The following is a 17993-nucleotide window of genomic DNA, read 5'->3' as shown; positions in this document are numbered from 1 at the left end:
GAAGTAATTCTTCTGCTCTACTCCGCGCTGATTAGGCCTCAACTGGAGTATTGTGTCCAGTTCTGGGTGCCACATTCCGGAAAGATGTGGACAAATTGGAGAAGAACAACAGAAAAGGTTTAGAAAGCACGACCTATGATGGAAGATTGAAAAAAATGGGTTTATTTCATCTGGAGAAGAGAAGACTGAGAGGGGACATGATAGTTTTAAAGTACACAAAAGATTTTTATAAGGAGGGAGAAAAATTGATTGCCTTGACCTCTGAGGATAGGACAAGAAGCAACGGGCTTGAATTGCAGCAAGGGTGGTTTAGGTTGGACATTAGGAAAAACTTTCTGTCAGGGTAGGTAAACACTGGAATAAATTACCTAGCGAGGTTGTGGAATCTCCATCTGTGACAATGTACACCATAAGGCTTTATGTGGGGGTGCTCATAAATGTATGTATGATATAACTGGAATAGGGTTTTGCTACATATGCCATGTAACATATCTATGTAAAGGTTATGATCTATTGGTTATGTTCATCCTAGTTGTATGCAGGCACCATTTGTGTGTTCAAAGTTATGAACATTGGCTGTATAATTGCTTGATTTCTAAGTAGCCTTAGTTAGAACATTTGGTCACTTCTTGGGAAAGGAATGTGCAAATTAAGTGGTCAATCAGGAAGCACTTAACAGACAAAAGAGCTTGGAAGACTCCAATCCACATAAGAAGTCTACCTGAGGATGTTCAAGGTAGCATGTGGGTAATGGCTGCCACCTGCAAGTCCTTAGTCATGCATGGGCATGCGACTTGCCCATGTGATTCTGAATCTCCATTTTGTGGCTGGATTCTACACAGGGTGAGGAAGGGGTCTCCACCCACAAGAGAGAGTCTATTTAAACCCCTGGGAGACCCCTCCATTTTGTCTTCAGCTGGCTAAAGAAGGAGCCTCTCCACCCCCCCCAGGATACTTGAAGGAAACTGGAACAAAGGACAGTAACTAGAGGGGGTGTGAGTGATTGCTGGATCCAGGCTAAAAGGAGATTAGTCTGTAAAAGGGAGCATTCTGAAACTGGTGAGGATCTTATCTGTATTAAGTTTGATTAGACATAGATTTGCACATTTTATTTTATTTTGCTTGGTGACTTACTTTGTTCTGTCTGTTACTACTTGGAACCACTTAAATCCTACTTTCTGTATTTAATAAAATCACTTTTTACTTATTAATTAACTCAGAGTATGTATTAATACCTGGAGGAGCAAACAACTGTGCATATCTCTCTATCAGTGTTATAGAGTGTGAACAATTTATGAGTTTACCCTGCATAAGATTTATACAGGGTAAAATGGATTTATTTGGGTTTAGACCCCATTGGGAGTTGGGCATCTGAGTGCTAAAGACAAGCACACTTTTGTGAGCTGTTTTCAGGTAAACCTGCAGCTTTGGGGCAAGTAATTCAGACCCTGGGTCTGTGCTGGAGCAGACGGGAGTGTCTGACTCAGCAAGACAGGGTGCTGGAGTCCTGAGCGGGCAGAGAAAATAGGAACGGGTAGTCTTGGTAGATTAGGTAGCAGCACCCAAGGGCGTTTCTGTGATCCAACCCGTCACACGATCATTGGAGATTTTTAAGAGCAGGTTAGACAAACACCTGTCAGGGATAATCTAGACAATACTTAGCCCTGCCATGAGTGCAGGGGACTGGACTAGATGACCTCGCGAAGTCGCTTCCAATCCTGCGATTCTATGATTCTTTATGACGTGGGGAACTTTTTCCATTCCCTTGCCCATGCACACATAGGGGCAGAGTTCATCTGAGTGGTTCTCCTGTCTCTTTAGACAGGAGAACCATTGTTTGGTTCAGTATGCACTGTTTGGGGTTCTCTGCTTGATGTCTCCTTTTGGTTCCCTTATTTTGACCCTATAACCCTCCTGTTCTTATTTGTCATTTTTTGTCCCCAGTGCTTAGGTCAGGTCTGCACTAGAAACTTGTCAGCGTAGTGTTGTTGGTTAGTGGGGTGATGAAATGTCATTATTTTGGGGGGGGCTTGGGGGAAGACATTTTTATACTCACAAAGGTCCTTTTGTAGACTCAGTCACACTGGCAAAAAAGTGCTTTTGCCGTTATAAGCTGTGTCTGTGCTCTGCTGGCATAGTTATGCTGGCAAACATTTCCCAGCGTAGAATTGGCCTTCATTAAATCCTAGTCCTGTGGCTCCTCCTTCAGCTGAGGGTCACCTTTCCATTGGATGGCTGCTTTTAAATAGGATTTAAATAGGCTAGCCCCTTTCATGAGCAATAAATTCACTAAAATTTTTTTTGGAGTGGAGGGAGAAAGTGGAAATTGCAAAGAAATATTATGATATGCCTTGTACATCAGGCAATGGAGGGAGAGCACCTCTTCCAATGTATGTTTTAAGTTGAATAAAACACGTGTTGCAAGAGCATGATCTATGCTTTCACAACATCATGTCTGTCTTATGAGGAGTTTGACTGGTTCCTGGGCACCGCACCCAGCTCAGGTCCAACTATGGTGCAGAATGACCTGGTCAGGTGCGATGGTACCCTGTTGGCCCCAGAATCCAGCCTGGGGAGTGATGGGAGCCACCAGCAGGCACCGAGTGAGGATGATGAAATCACTATGATGCTGAGACTGGTACTGGAGCGGGCTTTTAAAAAGGATCAGCAGAAAATTCTGTGTCCATGCTCGGAGGAGCTGTTCGATGTACCTCTCCGAGGAACAGCCCACTGCCGAGCCTGCAGCAGACACAGAAGAGGCATAAAGTGCCCGAGCCTGGTAAGTTTTGGATCCATTTGAATATTTATTGATACAGTAACAGGAGGATTTTCTGCTCTATAAATCAATACACAAGCAATTAGAGGCCCTGGATAGCAGCATGTATCCATTAATGGTGGATTGTGTGATAGCATCTTGGCATCCCCCCACCCTCCTGTGCAGTTCAAAGTGGCAACCGGGAAATGCAAGCAGTAAGGAATATTTTTACTGGAAAGGCATAGATTTTTGCTTGTGCCATTCCTTTTTCCTAAAAATAACAACATTACATTCTTGTGACTGTTTCCTGCTCTGTAATTGCTCAACGGTCTATGGAGCTGTCTACAGTGAACTCTGTGCATGTGATTGGGGAAATATGTTACATTTCCAAATCTAGTCCATTTCAGTTAGAGGCAACTCATGCAGTCCATAGGTGACAAAAGCATTTCTCCCAGGAATGACTGGGGTTAGAATTTTTGTCCAAAAATGTGCCGGAGGCAGGGAAGAGGGTGGTTGTGGAGTTCTGCGTCTTTGCATGCAGCCATAACCCAGCGTAAGCATGTGAAAACTAACGCAGTATCCTGTTGATTCTCTCATGAATTCTGACTCAAGCCCAGGTGTGGATAGTTGTAAACTTTTCGTGAAGCAGGAGCTCCACATAGGTAGTCACATTTTGGGGAAGTATTTCCCAGGGCTCAGTAGTTGACCAGCCCACTCCACCAATAGATATGTGTTGGGGCACTATACGATTGAATACTATGGCTAAATACACTGCAGGTTTCCCACCAGCAGCTTGGAATAATGTCTCTTTCTACAGTAGGGCATCACAAGAACAGTTATGTCCTCCAAAGCATGAAAAGCCTGAAATGATAGAAAAAGCTTTTGTAGCAAGGCCACTAACCAGCCCTTCCTCTGATGCCAAACCCAAGTAGTTATGCAATTTTGGTAAAACAGAAGCAGCTGGAATTTTTAATTGTTCATTGTCTCTGCACGACTTTAGCTGGGATTAACCAGGCTTTGTCCAGGGAGATTCTGTGGACTGAGGCATCCCTCTCACAATATATTGCAGTTCATTTTTTACATGTAACATTTTATGTCCTTGAAATTCCACAAGAATTATTTCTGCGCTCCTCCACTGAGCTATGTGAGACAGTAACCCTCTATTTCTTGTCCCATTGCAGGCCCCTCCATCTCTGCTGGCTGCTGTACCTCCACAGCTCAACCTTATTGCAGTAAGCTTGGCCCAGCGTACCTTCATGGACCATTCCAAGCAGAAGTGGTTCCGTGATGAAGTCATGGTTGAAGTTCTTGAGAGGACCAACAAGCAAGTCCAGTACCAGAAGCAGAGGGACGTAAGATTGGAGAAGAGGCATACCGAGAGGCAGGGAAAGGCTGAGGCTGGCCACACAGCTTGAGGACAGGGTTTCAGCATAGGAGCAAGCACATGTTATACATTTCCTGGAACAGGAACTGTGGCTAAGGGAGGAGGAGGACAGAGCTCAGCAGAAAACTGTTTGATCAGCTCATCTCAATCATGGTTGCTAGATTACCAGCTCCTGCTGCCTCTCCCACCCCATGACCGGCAACATACCTTCAGGCCAGAAACAGTTTGGAAAACTCCATGTTGGGGTGGTCAATGCAATTGTGCTCCAGGAGCAGCTGGACAAGGCAACTAAACCCCATGCAGCCCTCTGTGTTTACCCTTTCTTCCGTGGTTACCTCCATCCCTCTCCCCTGGCACCAAGTGTGCAGAAAACGGGGAAAGAAGGGAAAGGAGAACAGGGGCTAGGTGACATGCAGCTGTAGGGGTTTTTGTCATGGTTGCATTTCTTGCTACACTCTCTTTGTTTTTGTTTCATTTTGGAAATGTTCTTTAGTAACTGGTGATTGGGTGTTGTAATAGCAGCTGGCCTGCTTGGCACTGGGGGACTATTGTACTGTTTTTTACATGTTTACAAATAAAGCTTTTTATATCATCAAGAAAGGTTATTGTGGTCACTGCATCTCTTCATGCAATCCGTTTTTGAAATAATAAAACTAAACACATGATCAGGAACAATTAGGAAATAGTAAGCAAATGCTATTTCTCTCTACAGTTAGATACAGCAATCCACACTTCAGTCATTTCCTTATGTGAATCCATGCTGTGAATCATCCCCCCCATTTCATAAATCATGTTATTCATAAGTACATTACAGGGCAATCACTCCTCCCCAGCTGCTGAACACTCCCTCACACCCCAAATCAATGAGCCCCATCCGCTCCCACAACCAGATTCATAGAGGTACTGTTCCCCCCTTCCATTGGGCCATGCAAGTCCATAATGTGGGAACATGAAGCATCCCTGACTTCTGTTGCCCAAGTGCATCCAGCTCCAGCTGTGGTAGCTGCACTTTCTGGCTGAGGGTATCGATTCGGCCGTCCCTCACTGTCATAGGTCCATTCAGGAGGAAATGGCTTACCTTGGCATCACAAAGATTGTGAAGAGCACAGCCACAGTGATGTGCACAGCATTAATGACACTGGAATTCAAATGGGTCTGTAACCATCGCCAACGAGACTTCAATCTGCCAAAAGCACATTCAACAACCATTCTACACCTGCTGAGAATGTAATGAAACTGTCTTTTGCCAGGGCCTCTGAAATCAGGTACTGTTTCATAAGCCAAGATAAAAGTGGGCATGCCCAGAATAATGATGTGGACAGTAACTCTGTTTATGATAATATCATTTGGTGCGACTAGTGTCCCAGCCTGTCCAGGAATGTAGACTCCCAATCGGCGAAAAACTCTGGCATCAAGACATTTTCCACTGCAGTCCACATTGATCTCTATGGTTCACAAGGGCCTGCATAACAATGGAGTAGTGCCCTTTGCAGTTTATGTACTCGTGCTCCTTGAGGAAGGCAGACTATGGACACATGAATGCCATCAGTAGCTCTTGGGCAGTTTGGAAACCCCATCCTCGCAAAGCCAGCAACTATCTCAGGAATATCTTTTATGCCCACCACACTTGGGTAAACCACACGTCTGATTGCCTCAAAAACCTCACCACTACTTTACCCATGGTCAACTTTCCAACACCAATCTGGTTGGCAATGGACCTGTAGCTGTCTGGGGTATCCAGGTTACAGATGACTATAGCAACCTGCTTCTGGGTCTGCCTGGGTGCCCTCAGACATGTGTCTTTATGCTGGAAGGTCAGGGCAAGCTGCTCACAAAGCTCCAGGAATGTGCCTTTCTTCATATGAAAGTTGTGGACCCACTGCTGGTCATCCCAGGTCCGCATGATGATGTGATTCCCCCCGGTCTGTGCTTGTGGCCCTGCACTAGAAGTGCCGGTCTACACCGGGGGCCTCAGCGGCTATTCTGAGTGTACTGAGCAGCATCAGCGAGTGTGAGTCTTCCATGTCTGGGTACACCACCTCCTCTGCCTTCTCCTGCTCCATCTTAAGCTCTCTTAGGTTCCTTTGATGGGTCAAAAAATGCCACTGAAATGTCCACCAATGCCTCGGGAATGCTCTGCCCATTTTCTGACACAGGAGTGAAAGCGGAAGCAAGAGAACTTCTTGAAAAGGGGTCTCCTCCATGTTGCTTGTCAGGCTGTGCTGGCAGGCTGGTCTTACTTTTTGTAACGTGCAGGGTGAGTGCACTACAGTGCACCATGGTTAAAGGTCTAGAGTGGCCAGATTTTGGGAGGGTGCTAGGGAGTCTGTGATATGATGGGTTTGACTTGGATCTGCGTGCTGCAGTGTGGATGCCAGAGCCCCAGGTTAACATAACATAGGGTAAAGAATTAGTGTGGATGCTCAAGCCCTGCATTTTCTAACACAGGTCAGTTGACTCGAGTCCCACTAACCCTGGGCTTACATTACAGTGTAGACGTATCCTAAAAGCCTGGCTTGGTTTTCAGAGACTAGATGTACCATATTGTAAGTATTGCTGGGCAGTAAGATTTGTATAGGAAGGATATTTCTTTTTTATGATTTTCTCTAAATTACAGTGGGCACCTTTGCAGGATAAATAAATGCCTAATGCTTGGTGTACTCATTGCCATGGGATCTATGTATGTTGCCCAGACAACTGGTAGGGCCCCAGTATTAGCTGCTACAGGTAGTCCCTGCTTTCACAGAGAGAACTTCTAGCTAAAAATAATCTAGTGCCTCTCCTTCCAGCTGACAGTAGAATTTGATGTTTGCTGAATGAATGAATAGATTTTAAAAGAAAGAAGTAAAACTGCCTGAAATCCTGACAGAATCTGTGCTGCTTCACTGAGTAATCAAAAGGTGCACAACAGAATTGGACTGACTTTTTTTTCCATTGGCAGGCTGCTTAGTTATCAGGGAACTGAAGAGGAAGTCCCACCCAAAAGAAGAGGGAAGTTTGGGGCTAATACCTGCTACATGAGAAAATTAATAACTTTTTTCTTGGAGAGTGAGGTAAGGAAAATGGAGATTGTGATAGACAAAGAGATGAGGGAGGAGCCTTTCCAAACCAGTGCAGCTGGCTGAGAGTTGGTATTGAGGTGCTGCTGGAAGTTGGAGGGAGAAGTGGGTGAGTGGGGAGGAGACTTCCTTTTGAAAGGTCTTTTTGGTTGCATGCTCAGAACTGTTGATCTTAGAACTTGATACTTTCGCAACTCTAGGATGACCTTCAGTAAAGTAAAACTGTACATGTGTGTTCGGTTGTACCACACCTCTTATTCTACAATTGTATCAATGCAGAGAGGGGGGTGTTGAACTGGCTTTCTGAAAAAACTAGGACCGCTCAGCCAGGGATAGCAACTAAAGTGTAATTCATTTCAAGCTCTTGAATGGGAGTGGGCATTTGAGGTGTTACAAACAGCAATCAAATAGTGATATTCAGGACAGCTTTACGGAGACTAGTCTTTTTAGGAAATCTTTCTTCTGTCCTTTAAGTAACTCTCTTTCTCTTATGATGTTCCCCATATATCAACTGGAAGAATTATTATTTAGTTTGGGTCTAGTCAAAAAATACATACATTGAAAAAAATATATACACATACACGGTTCTATAATGAGAGAAAGAGGGTGAAATATGTAATAAGCTGTATTCATGTTTCAGTAAATGTTTGATTCTGTAGGCTTATGTTTTTAATCCCTAGCTACATAAACACGTCACATACCTTGTAGACAGCCTGTGGGATTGGGCAGGCAGTTTGCTGAAGGACTGGGAGTGCATGACCACTCTTTTATTGGAAACTGCTGAAGAAGAAGGTAGGTGAGCTAAAACCTTAGCGTTGCCCAAATTACTCTTGTTTTATTTACTAGAAGAAACTTCCTTCACCTTGAACTATAGCAAGTTCACTTGAAGAGCCTCTTGGTTGCATAGAGCCACAAAACAGTTTTGGCTCAGTGTCCTGCCATGACTCAATGCCCTCAAATATTGATGCAGTAATCCTACGAAAACCTTGTGAAACACTATCCAACCCTTATGCCTCTCAGTGACTCCTCCCTCCTATCTTCTTTCTCCCTCCTTCCTGCTTGCCTGTTGGGGGGCAGAGGGTGAAGAATGTTTCTTCTCTCTCTCTCGGCTACTCAGAGGGTGCAGAAGGGATTCCAGGGGCCGCAGTGTGTTTGTTCTGTACTATTTCCGCCTCAACAGTCAGGTCTGTGTCAGGCAGCTTTGGGAGCACTGTGGTGAATGGTTCTCTACTTGCTGGAGAAAAAAATCTCCAGTCAGATCCCTGAATTGCAGAAGAGGCACATATAGGGCCGTGTGTTGCTATATGTGGTTCTAGAACAGGGGTCGGCAACGTTTGGCACGTGGCTCGCCAGGGTAAGCACCCTGGCGGGCTGGGCCAGCTTATTTACCTGATGACGCAGCAGGTTTGGCCGATCGCGGCCCCCACTGGCTGCGGTTTGCCGTCCCGGGCCAATGGGAGTGGCAGGAAGCCGCGGCCAGCCCATCCCTTGCCTGCGCCGCTTCCCGCCGCCCCCATTGGCCCGGGATGGCGAACCGCGGCGAGTGGGGGCCGCGATCGGCCGAACCTGCCACGTCAGCAGGTAAATAAACTGGCCCGGCCCACTAGGGTGCTTACCCTGGCGAGCTGCGTGCCAGACGTTGCCGACCCCTGTTCTAGAGTCACGTTCTGCTAAAGGTTCCCCAGAAGATGAGCCTCAGGTCTGGTGGAAGAGTATGAAATTTCATTGGAGTTAGGTCTGAATTTGGCCTGTTCTCTTCTGGGGAAACATCATTTCTGCGACACTGAACCTGTTGCTTTATTTGGCAAATGCAGTGAGATCGACTCATAACACATTTAGGAAAATTTATTTTATTCTAAAGTAAATTAAAAATTCCAAATTGTTTCTGTGAATCACAATGTGTGTATTGTAGCTGTGGTTTGTAGTGAATCACACCGAATAACTTCGCTATAAGGTGAGAAGAAAAAAGACTTCACTACATGAAGGTTCCTTTGTATTCAGAAATCTTAATCTATCTTTTACATGTCAAGGGGCATATTGGTTTTCATGGCTCAGTTAAGGAACCTAAATGCGCCGATCTCATTGAAACAGAGTAGTGTAGAGCTGATGTTCATCACTGGAAAGGAAGATGCTGAGTTGAATTTAATGTCACTTTCAGAAATAAAATATTTTAGAGGGTTTAGTTTTATGTAGAAAATGACTTGAACACTGTTTATTGTGGCAGAACTAGAGACAGTTCTTTGCTGTGGGATCAAAGCACATAGGCCTAGATTTTTAAAGATATTTTTAGGAACCTATCTCCCAAAGGTGCCATGGAAGAAATAGTTGCTTTTTTTACTTTGTATAACAGAAAATAATTTCAGTTCACATTCAGGTTGGACTTAGCAAACTTTCAGCAGGTTTTTTTAGCAGTTTCAACAGTATCTCTCTCCCTCCCTCAAAGCTGTTTTGAGGAATGAGTAGACTTTCCTCATTAGTCATCCCTGCATCTTCACTTTTCTTTTGCGAGACACTGAAGAGACCATGATTTGATTGCAGCATTGAGTGATGCCCAGGAAAGCGCTCTCATTGAAATAATCGTAGCGACCACTCGAGAAGCTGCTGAAGGTCACCCTCCTGTGGGCAGAGGAGCAGGCAAGAAGGTCAGTGGGTTTTAGTCTCAGATATTTATTATGTTGCGATCACAATTGTCCTCCCTACTTGCTCTGCCAGAAGCACTTCCCTAGCCACAGGCACGTCGGCAGAAAGAGAGCAGCGTTGTCTTTACAAGACAAACATGATGCCTTTTAACCTTCAGACAAAACATCTTATCAGTGGCTATTGAACGAGATGAGCTTTTAGAGGAAGCTCAGCTCCGTGGAAGCATGTTAACGACACACAGGGCTTGTCTATACTTACGCGCTGGTTCGGTGTCAGGCAGTCGAACTTCTGGGTTCGATTTATCGTATCTTGTCTGGACGTGATAAATCGAACCCAGAAGTGCTCGCCGTCGACGCCGGTAATCCTGCTTGGCGCGAGGAGTACGCCGAGTCGACGGGGGAGCCTGCCTGCCACGTCTGGACCGCGGTAAGTTCGAACTAAGGTACGTCGACTTCAGCTACGTTATTCACGTAGCTGAAGTTGTGTGCCTTAGTTCGAATTGGGGGGTTAGTGTAGACCAGGCCACAGTGACCATTTTATCCATCAGTAGAAGTCGTTATAAAGCAGCCTACATCCAAACAGCACTCTGGTGGTTCAACGCTAACTCAAGTATTTTATTTTAAAAAAAAAAAAAGGTGGGAGGGAGAGAAATCCCATGGGGGGGAAAAATCTTTGCCTCAGCCAGGTGGTTTGTGTTAGTTAAAGGTGTATTAATATGCAAAGTTAACCTTGGGATAGGTGTAAAATTCCAACCAACTCCAAGAGTATTTTATAACTGAAGCAGAATGCTTTGTCTGTAGATCCTGTCAGCGAAAGAGAAGAAAATACAATTGGAAGATTGTACCAAAATTACTGAGCACTTTATTGTGGTGCTTCCTCAGCTCTTGGCAAAGGTAACTAGCAGCTGTTCCATGAGCGCATGTTAAATATTTCATTAAAATTCCTGCAGCACACTCATATCCTGTTTTCCTCTGCAGTATTCAGCAGATGCTGAAAAAGTGGCGAACCTCCTGCAAATTCCCCAGTATTATGATTTAGATGTTTACAGTACTGGACGTCTGGAGAAGGTGAATAGGAATTGGGGCAGTTGGATGTGTGTGAAATATAACAAATTTATGAGACAATTTACAGGGCATAGTGAGACCTTGTTACAGCCAGGAGACTGTTGGGACATGAAAAAATACTTATACCCTGTTGAAACCCTTCATATTTGAACTGAGGCCACCAGGGAAATGCTTTAACATTTGTCTGTATGGATATAGCAAGGTTGGCCTAAGGCCCTGGTGGAAAACGATTTATGGCTTCGTGCAGGAGGCCCAGCTTTGGGAATAAACTAATTCTTGCTTCTTGACCTCTTGTTGGGTGGAGAGGAGGGGGAGTTACAACATGTATCCAAGTTGGCATCTCCCAGCAGCTTACTACAGAAAGAAGTTGAATTCTCATTGGAGACTGTCTCCCTTATCAGCTGCTGAGGGAGGGTAGTAACTGCAAAGAGAAGAATGGGGATAGTATATCTGTATGTGGAGGAGGGGAATTCAGGAATGGAAGGATGAAATCCTTGAAATAGCAAAGCCCATACATAAGTGGAGTGGATTGCTAAAATTAACCCCCCTGTAAATATCCATAACAAGGCAAGGGAAAAATCACATCCATGTATTTCCAGCACAAAAAATTAGCTGAGGGGGCGATAAAGCAATAGCAATATGGCAGAAATGGGCTGTTATCTGTTTCTGTTTGTGTAACAAACAATACTGTCAGTGACCCACTCATGGGAATAAGCCCACCACAGAATGAGGGGAGCTCTGAAACATGATTCATCTTTGTTACCGCAGCAGGCAGCCTTGTGTCTAGAGGGCCCTTTCTTTGCCCTCTTTCCCCTCAGTCTCTTCTGCTGTTATTATTTAGAGTCATGTGTATTGCTAGACTTGGGGCCGAAATGGGTAATTAAGGTTTTAGGAAGATATTAAGATATACAACTATACATACAAAATGATGGGGTCTAAATTAGCTGTTACCACTCAAAGAGATCTTGGAGTCATTGTGGATAGTCTCTGAAAACATCCACTCAATGTGCAGCAGCAGTCAACAAAGCTAATAGAATGTTAGGGGAATGAAAGGGATAGAAAATAAGACAAAAAATACCTTAATGCCTCTATATAGATCCAAGATACACACATATCTTTAACACTATGTGCAGTTCTGGTCACCCCATCTCAAAAAAGATGTATTAGAGTTGGAAAAAGTATAGAGAAGAGCAACAAAAATGATTAGGGGTATGGAACAGCTTCCATATGAGGAGAGATTAAAAAAACTGGGATTGTTTAGCTTAGAAAAGATATGACGTGCAGAGGTGGGATATAATAATGGTCTATAAAATCTTGACTGTTGTGGAGAAAATGAATAGGGAGTGTTATTTATACCTTCACATAACACAAGAACTGGGGGTCACTTCATGAAACTACTAGGCCTCAGGTTTAAAACGAACATAAGGAAGTGCTTCTTCATACAATACACAGTCAACCTATGGAACTTGTGGCCAGGAGATGTTGTGAAGGCCAAAAGTATAATTAGGTTAAAAAAAAAGACTTGGATAAGGTCAGGGAGGAATAGTGCATTGTTGGTTCTTAGCCAAGATGGTCAGGGACGCAACCCCATGCTCTGGGTGTCCCTAAACCTCTGACTACCAGAAGCTGGACTGGATGACAGGGGATTAATTGCTGAATAATTGCTGTTCTGTTCATTCCCTCTGAAGCATCTGGCACTGGCCACTGTTGGAAGACAGGACATTGGGTTAGATGGACCATTGGTCTGACTCAGTATAGCCGTTCTTATGTGACAGTAAGAAAGGTCTGTTATAAGACCTAGAGCAACAAACAAAATCTTGTCCTGTAATCCCTGCCTGTCCTCCCCAAATGGGCATTTATTTTGTTTTCAGTTGTGTAAAGTAAAAAGGCATAAACATAAATAGGCATAACTTTGACTTGACTGTATCATCATGATCACTTGCAGCACGTAGATGCTTTGCTGAGAGTGGTGAAAGGCATTGTAGCCGAACACTCTGACATGGATGTCCTCGAGGCTTGCTCCAGGATGTATTATGTCCTCTGCAATGAAGATCTGGCCATCCACAGGAGGGCGGATCTTGCCAGAACTCAGCTGATAGACGAATTGGTGGACAAACTTAATGAGCTGCTGGATGATTCTTGGCATGAGGTGTGTGTGACTGGAAGTAGAAATACATAAAACATTTCAAGATCAAAATGAAATAAATACAAGGGAGAGATGTGAAGACTGGTAATACACTGGTTTTTCTTTGCTTGGGGAGAGCAAAGCTTACAGAGGCAGTGTGAATACTCTGAAAGGGCTGTCTGTTTACATTTTAAAGGAGTGAAAATTGCGTTCTGGCAGGAAGAAGGGGAAGAGAAGGGATGGTGTAGTCTTTGGCACTACGGAATGGGATTTCTGGGCGTGCACTATCATGTGGATTCTTATGGCCAAAGCACCAATGGATATTCTAGCCCTGAGCTACAAAGGGTTAATGTTGCTATTTGAAAATGCCCATCTAAGTGCTAATGAGAAGCACTAGGTGGATCTGTTAGATATAGACTATTTTAGAGGAGGTATAATTCTACATTTGTACATATTGGCAGTAATCAAAAAGCTCTTTATAACTTTGCTGCTGTTTTGAGTTTTTTTTTTTTAAAGATAATTCTGTAGGTACTATTAGATCACAGTAAAGTAGCTTTTGTGACTTTAAAGTAACTTTTGCTTTTTGGAAGGAGGACTGCTGAGTCTCTCTCTAAGTTTTTCATTAGTTCTCAAAAGCAGAAACAGCCGGTGGAGATATGAATAGCTTGCTGGCTGATTTCAACAACAGGAGCCTGTAGCTGATGAACTGTGCCATCGCTAACAGGTGTCATGCCATAGTATGGGAGTTCAAACAAGTGGATTTTTATTGGGTGCTGGGATACTGTAAATGTGTCAGGCCAAAAAAAACACATTGGATTTATTTTGGTAGTTTAAATAGACATCTATTCCAATGTGTGAGTATTTTTTAAATTAGAAATAAGCTTTTAAGAGGTCGACTGGGGTTCTTGAACACTTGTGTAGTGTGGACCACAGCTAAATAAAGAGGTTGTCTCATGGAACCCCTCTCTTCTAACTCTTCATTGGAAGGAGTACCTCGTTTACCATTTGTGATTCTGTCGTATCCTTGTGGAAACCACAGCAATTGCATATATGGGAAAATAATATTAGGAAAATATTTAATGTATTTTTAGCTGTCTTTGTGACTTGGCAGCTGACAACAAGGAAAGCCAGCACCATGTGAGCAGCTAGCTCTCTGCAGACCACAAGCAGGTGCTTGATGGGTCAACAGAGACCACACACCACAATGTGAGAAGGTCTGCATTAGACTTTGTAGTTTTTATTACCAAGACGCTAGAGGCAGCTGTGGGGTGTTCAGTTATGAGGATGTTATAATACGAGAGCAGCAGCATGGCATTTCCCAGACATGTAACTTCTTTCCATCCCGTGTACATTATTCTTTATCTTAGAGAGGGGTCGAGGGAACATAGTCGAGGGGCAAATGGTTCCCGAAACTGGGACGAAGTCTAATTCAAGCCCGTGGTTAGTAGTGGAACTAGCAGCTGGCCCACAACACTTCTGTTCATTCTGTTCTCTTTCCTAACTCGTGTGATTTAGGGAGAAGGTCTTTGCACAGATGAAGAAGGAGTTTGCCGAATATATTCCACTTTGAGAAGAATAGCAGCTTTTCATAAGTGAGATGTTTGTTTACATGATTACTGCCTTCCTCTCCTATACCGTTAGCATACTGTAACCTCACCGAGCTGCTATAAAAGCAGGAATTGCTGTTGGTTGACTGGCTAATCAAGTTTACATAAAAGAATCAAAATAGTCGCTAGGTGTGATGTTTGTGCATAGAACGGTCAGGTGGAATTCCTTTTATCACAAGTACTTTTTCCTGTCAGTTTCTAGACTCTCCTAAATGTTGGCAGGCTTTCTGAGCAGAGAATTCTTTTTGAACTTACTAGTAGGGCTTGAGTGGCAGTGATGAAGTCAATCAGAGGTCTGCACGTGGACTGCTTTCGGGATTGGGATATCACTGTCTGCATGTAGGCCCTTTCCTTTGGGCTGTTTCTGTGTCTTCCCTCTTAGCTGGATACCATTTGAGACCTTAGTGTCGAGACTGGCAATCAGCGTGTAGGGTAAGAGCACTATGTTTGATAGCAGGCACAATATGTTAACTCTAATTTGTCTGGTCTCCATCTCTCAAAGAGCAAGACTCTGAAGCCCTGCTCTCATGTAGTGCAGACTGCTCTTGCTTGCTCACTAGTGGCCCAGTTCTGCAACCCTTACTTACCTTGAGTAGGATCTTACCAATGACTTTATTGAGACTCCTCATCAAGTAAGATACTACTGAGTGTGGCAGAATTGGGCCATGGGTTCGGAGTAGCTTTCCCTTCATCTTGCATTGCTGAGATTCCCTGTTGCTCCAAATACTGTTTAAGGCATGAAGCCTGAGATCTCTTTTGGGAAGTACAGTATAACCTCAGAGTTACGAACACCTCGGGAATGGAGGTCGTTCATAACTCTGAAATGTTCGTAACTCTGAACAAAATGTTATAGTGGTTCTTTCCGAAGTTTACAACTGAACATTGACTTAATACAGCTTTGGAGTCCTATGGCACCTTAAAGACTAACAGATTTAACTAACACGGCTACCCCCTGATACCTAATACAGCTTTGAAACTTTACTATGCAGAAAAAGAATGCTGCTTTCCCTTTATTTCTTCAGTAGTTTATGTTTAACAGAGAACTGTACTGTATTTGCTTTTTGTTTTTTGTCTCTACTGCTGCCTGATTGTGTACTTCCAGTTCCAAATGAGTTGTGTGGTTGACTGGTCAGTTCGTAACTCTGAGCTTCTACTGGATGAGTGTTTGGAGAGAGCATTCCTGGTTTGTGTGGAAAAAGTGTCGAAGTTCAGTTTCCTTCTGCATAGTCCCATTCCTTTGGCTCATGCAAGTTGCATTTTTTGTAGTAGGAACAAGACTCCGTGATAACGACTGAAACAATAGGCTAAAGCCTAAGTAATATTGCCATAGTAAACTGTATTTCCCTTTTTCTATCTATACTGGAAGATTTCAGGTATCTCTTCTTAGCAGATTTCATTGTAGAGGAAACAAATCATGACCAGCTTTAACATTTATCATCAAACAGCCTTATGCTTTACCTGCCAACATAGAGTCAGTATAGATGGAGGTCGTTTATTTCCAAATTAATTATATGGATCATAGGGCACAAATGGATCCAGCACATGCAAAACTGGTTTAATTTTTGTGTGCAGTGTTTGTCAATTAGTTTTCACTGAAAGTCATTGATATCCATTAGATGCTGGCAAAAAGAGGATACATTTTACTTTTTATATTTGTAGGTGAGATTTTTCTTACTTCCCTTAATAAATTTAGGTATCACTGTGAAGGTAATCAGCCTCTCTTCACCAAATAAAAGCATAATCGCTTTGGTAGCTGTGATCATTTCTTTAGGAACAGCTTGCATGTAGGGAGAAATGGGACTGTTAAAAACAGTAGCTTTTATCTCTTCTCTTTATGATTATTTTAGCATGGTATTTCATTTCCTTTTTGACTGGCAGTGCTCACAATCTCACCAAATGGAATCTCTATGGGAAGACTTCAAAGCTGCTGGTTTTTGAGATGGAGTATGGGAGTTTACCTGTTCAGGTAAATTGATGATACTGAGCACTAATAAAGCATTTATTTTATCCAAGTACTTTACAAACATTTACTGAACCTTACACCAGAGCCCTGCCTGGGATTATTTTTTAATTTTGCTCCTGTCCCGCCCCACAATACCCACTTTCACCCACTCCCACATTGGTTCTTGCATTTTTATCCTGCTCCTACTGCAAAAGCCTTAGATCCTGCAAATCCTGCAAGAGCAAGAGATTCCTCCATGCTACTAAAATAAACCCCCAACAGCAACACAAAAGAAAATGGTCGGTTAATATATTGTATATATAAACAGAATTCAGACACAATTTTTACCACTAAAAGTATAAAACAAATCTTGCTTAAAGCATGTAAAAAAAATATTTTAACTCCTATTATAATAGACACCAAATCTTACTATCCTTCACTTAAATTTAAGTATTGAAACCTTTACTTAAAAGAAAAGAAAAACTTGCTTTACATTGCTGAAATTCCATTTGACAAACTGACAAGAGATTTAGTGTTTTCCCACAAATTACTGCAGTCTGTTTTTTCCCCCACCCAATCCCGCCCACAACAAAATACATTTTACCCACTCCTGTTATTGTGGCAGCAGGTCCTGTGGGACCCACGGGATCCCAGTCCCGCTTCAGGGCTCTACCTTACAACAGCATCCTGTGAGGGAGATGGATGTTGTTATTCCCATTCCACAGCTTGGGAAACTGAGGGTACGTCTATACTTACCTCCGGGTCCGGCGGTAAGCAATCGATCTTCTGGGATCGATCCCGGAAGTGCTCGCTGTCGACGCCGGTACTCCTGCTCGGCGAGAGGAGTACGCGGAGTCGACGGGGGAGCCTGCTTGCTGCGTGTGGACCCGCGGTAAGTTCGAACTAAGATAGTTCGACTTCTGCTACATCAATAACGTAGCTGAAGTTGCATATCTTAGTTCGAAGTAGGGGGTTAGTGTGGACCAGCCCTGAGACACAGAGAGCCAATTTCATATCTGGTATAACCCTGTTGAAGTCAGTGGAATTAGGACATGGATTAATTTAATGCAAAGATTGTCCAATGCTGTTATTGTCTGAGTCTGGATTAGTTGTTTGCTTAGAATCAGAGACAGGATTTTTCTTTCTCAATTGTGCAGTGTTGCGCTGAACAAAGAACAAATAATTCAGGGATTTGCTTGTCACTCGCAGATTGAATTTAACCAGAAGTGAAACTATTTCAGACTCGTTACTTGCAAAAGGAACTATAGTGAAGCCAATTTGCTTATTAACTATAGTTAAGGCTATGAGTTTGTCATGGAGGTCATGGATTCCGTGACTTTCCAGAACCTCTGTGACTTCTGCAGTGTCTAGCCCGGGAGCCTTCTGAGCAGCTGGGGCAATCCCTGGCCCAGCCATA

The 17993-nt window shown here is 43.5% G+C and overlaps 1 protein-coding gene across 3 annotated transcripts in view; it reads left to right on the top strand.

Moving 5' to 3' along the window:
* The window catches only part of LOC117870534 (cohesin subunit SA-2-like), a 90650-nt gene that overhangs the window by 49784 nt on the left and 22873 nt on the right, over positions 1-17993 (top strand). For all 3 annotated transcript variants that reach the window (XM_034757734.1, XM_034757729.1, XM_034757735.1), the window contains exons 16-23: positions 7081-7192; positions 7879-7990; positions 9737-9840; positions 10639-10731; positions 10816-10905; positions 12848-13051; positions 14543-14619; positions 16513-16600. In XM_034757734.1, coding sequence (XP_034613625.1) covers positions 7081-7192; positions 7879-7990; positions 9737-9840; positions 10639-10731; positions 10816-10905; positions 12848-13051; positions 14543-14619; positions 16513-16600 — 880 coding nt within the window. The remainder of the gene's footprint in view (positions 1-7080; positions 7193-7878; positions 7991-9736; positions 9841-10638; positions 10732-10815; positions 10906-12847; positions 13052-14542; positions 14620-16512; positions 16601-17993) is intronic.

This window comes from Trachemys scripta, chromosome 1 (assembly GCF_013100865.1).
Source record: "Trachemys scripta elegans isolate TJP31775 chromosome 1, CAS_Tse_1.0, whole genome shotgun sequence".
In the NCBI taxonomy this organism is placed as follows: domain Eukaryota; kingdom Metazoa; phylum Chordata; order Testudines; family Emydidae; genus Trachemys; species Trachemys scripta.
The sequence above is the reverse complement of the archived record's forward strand: the minus strand, read 5'-3'. Positions and strand labels throughout refer to the sequence as shown.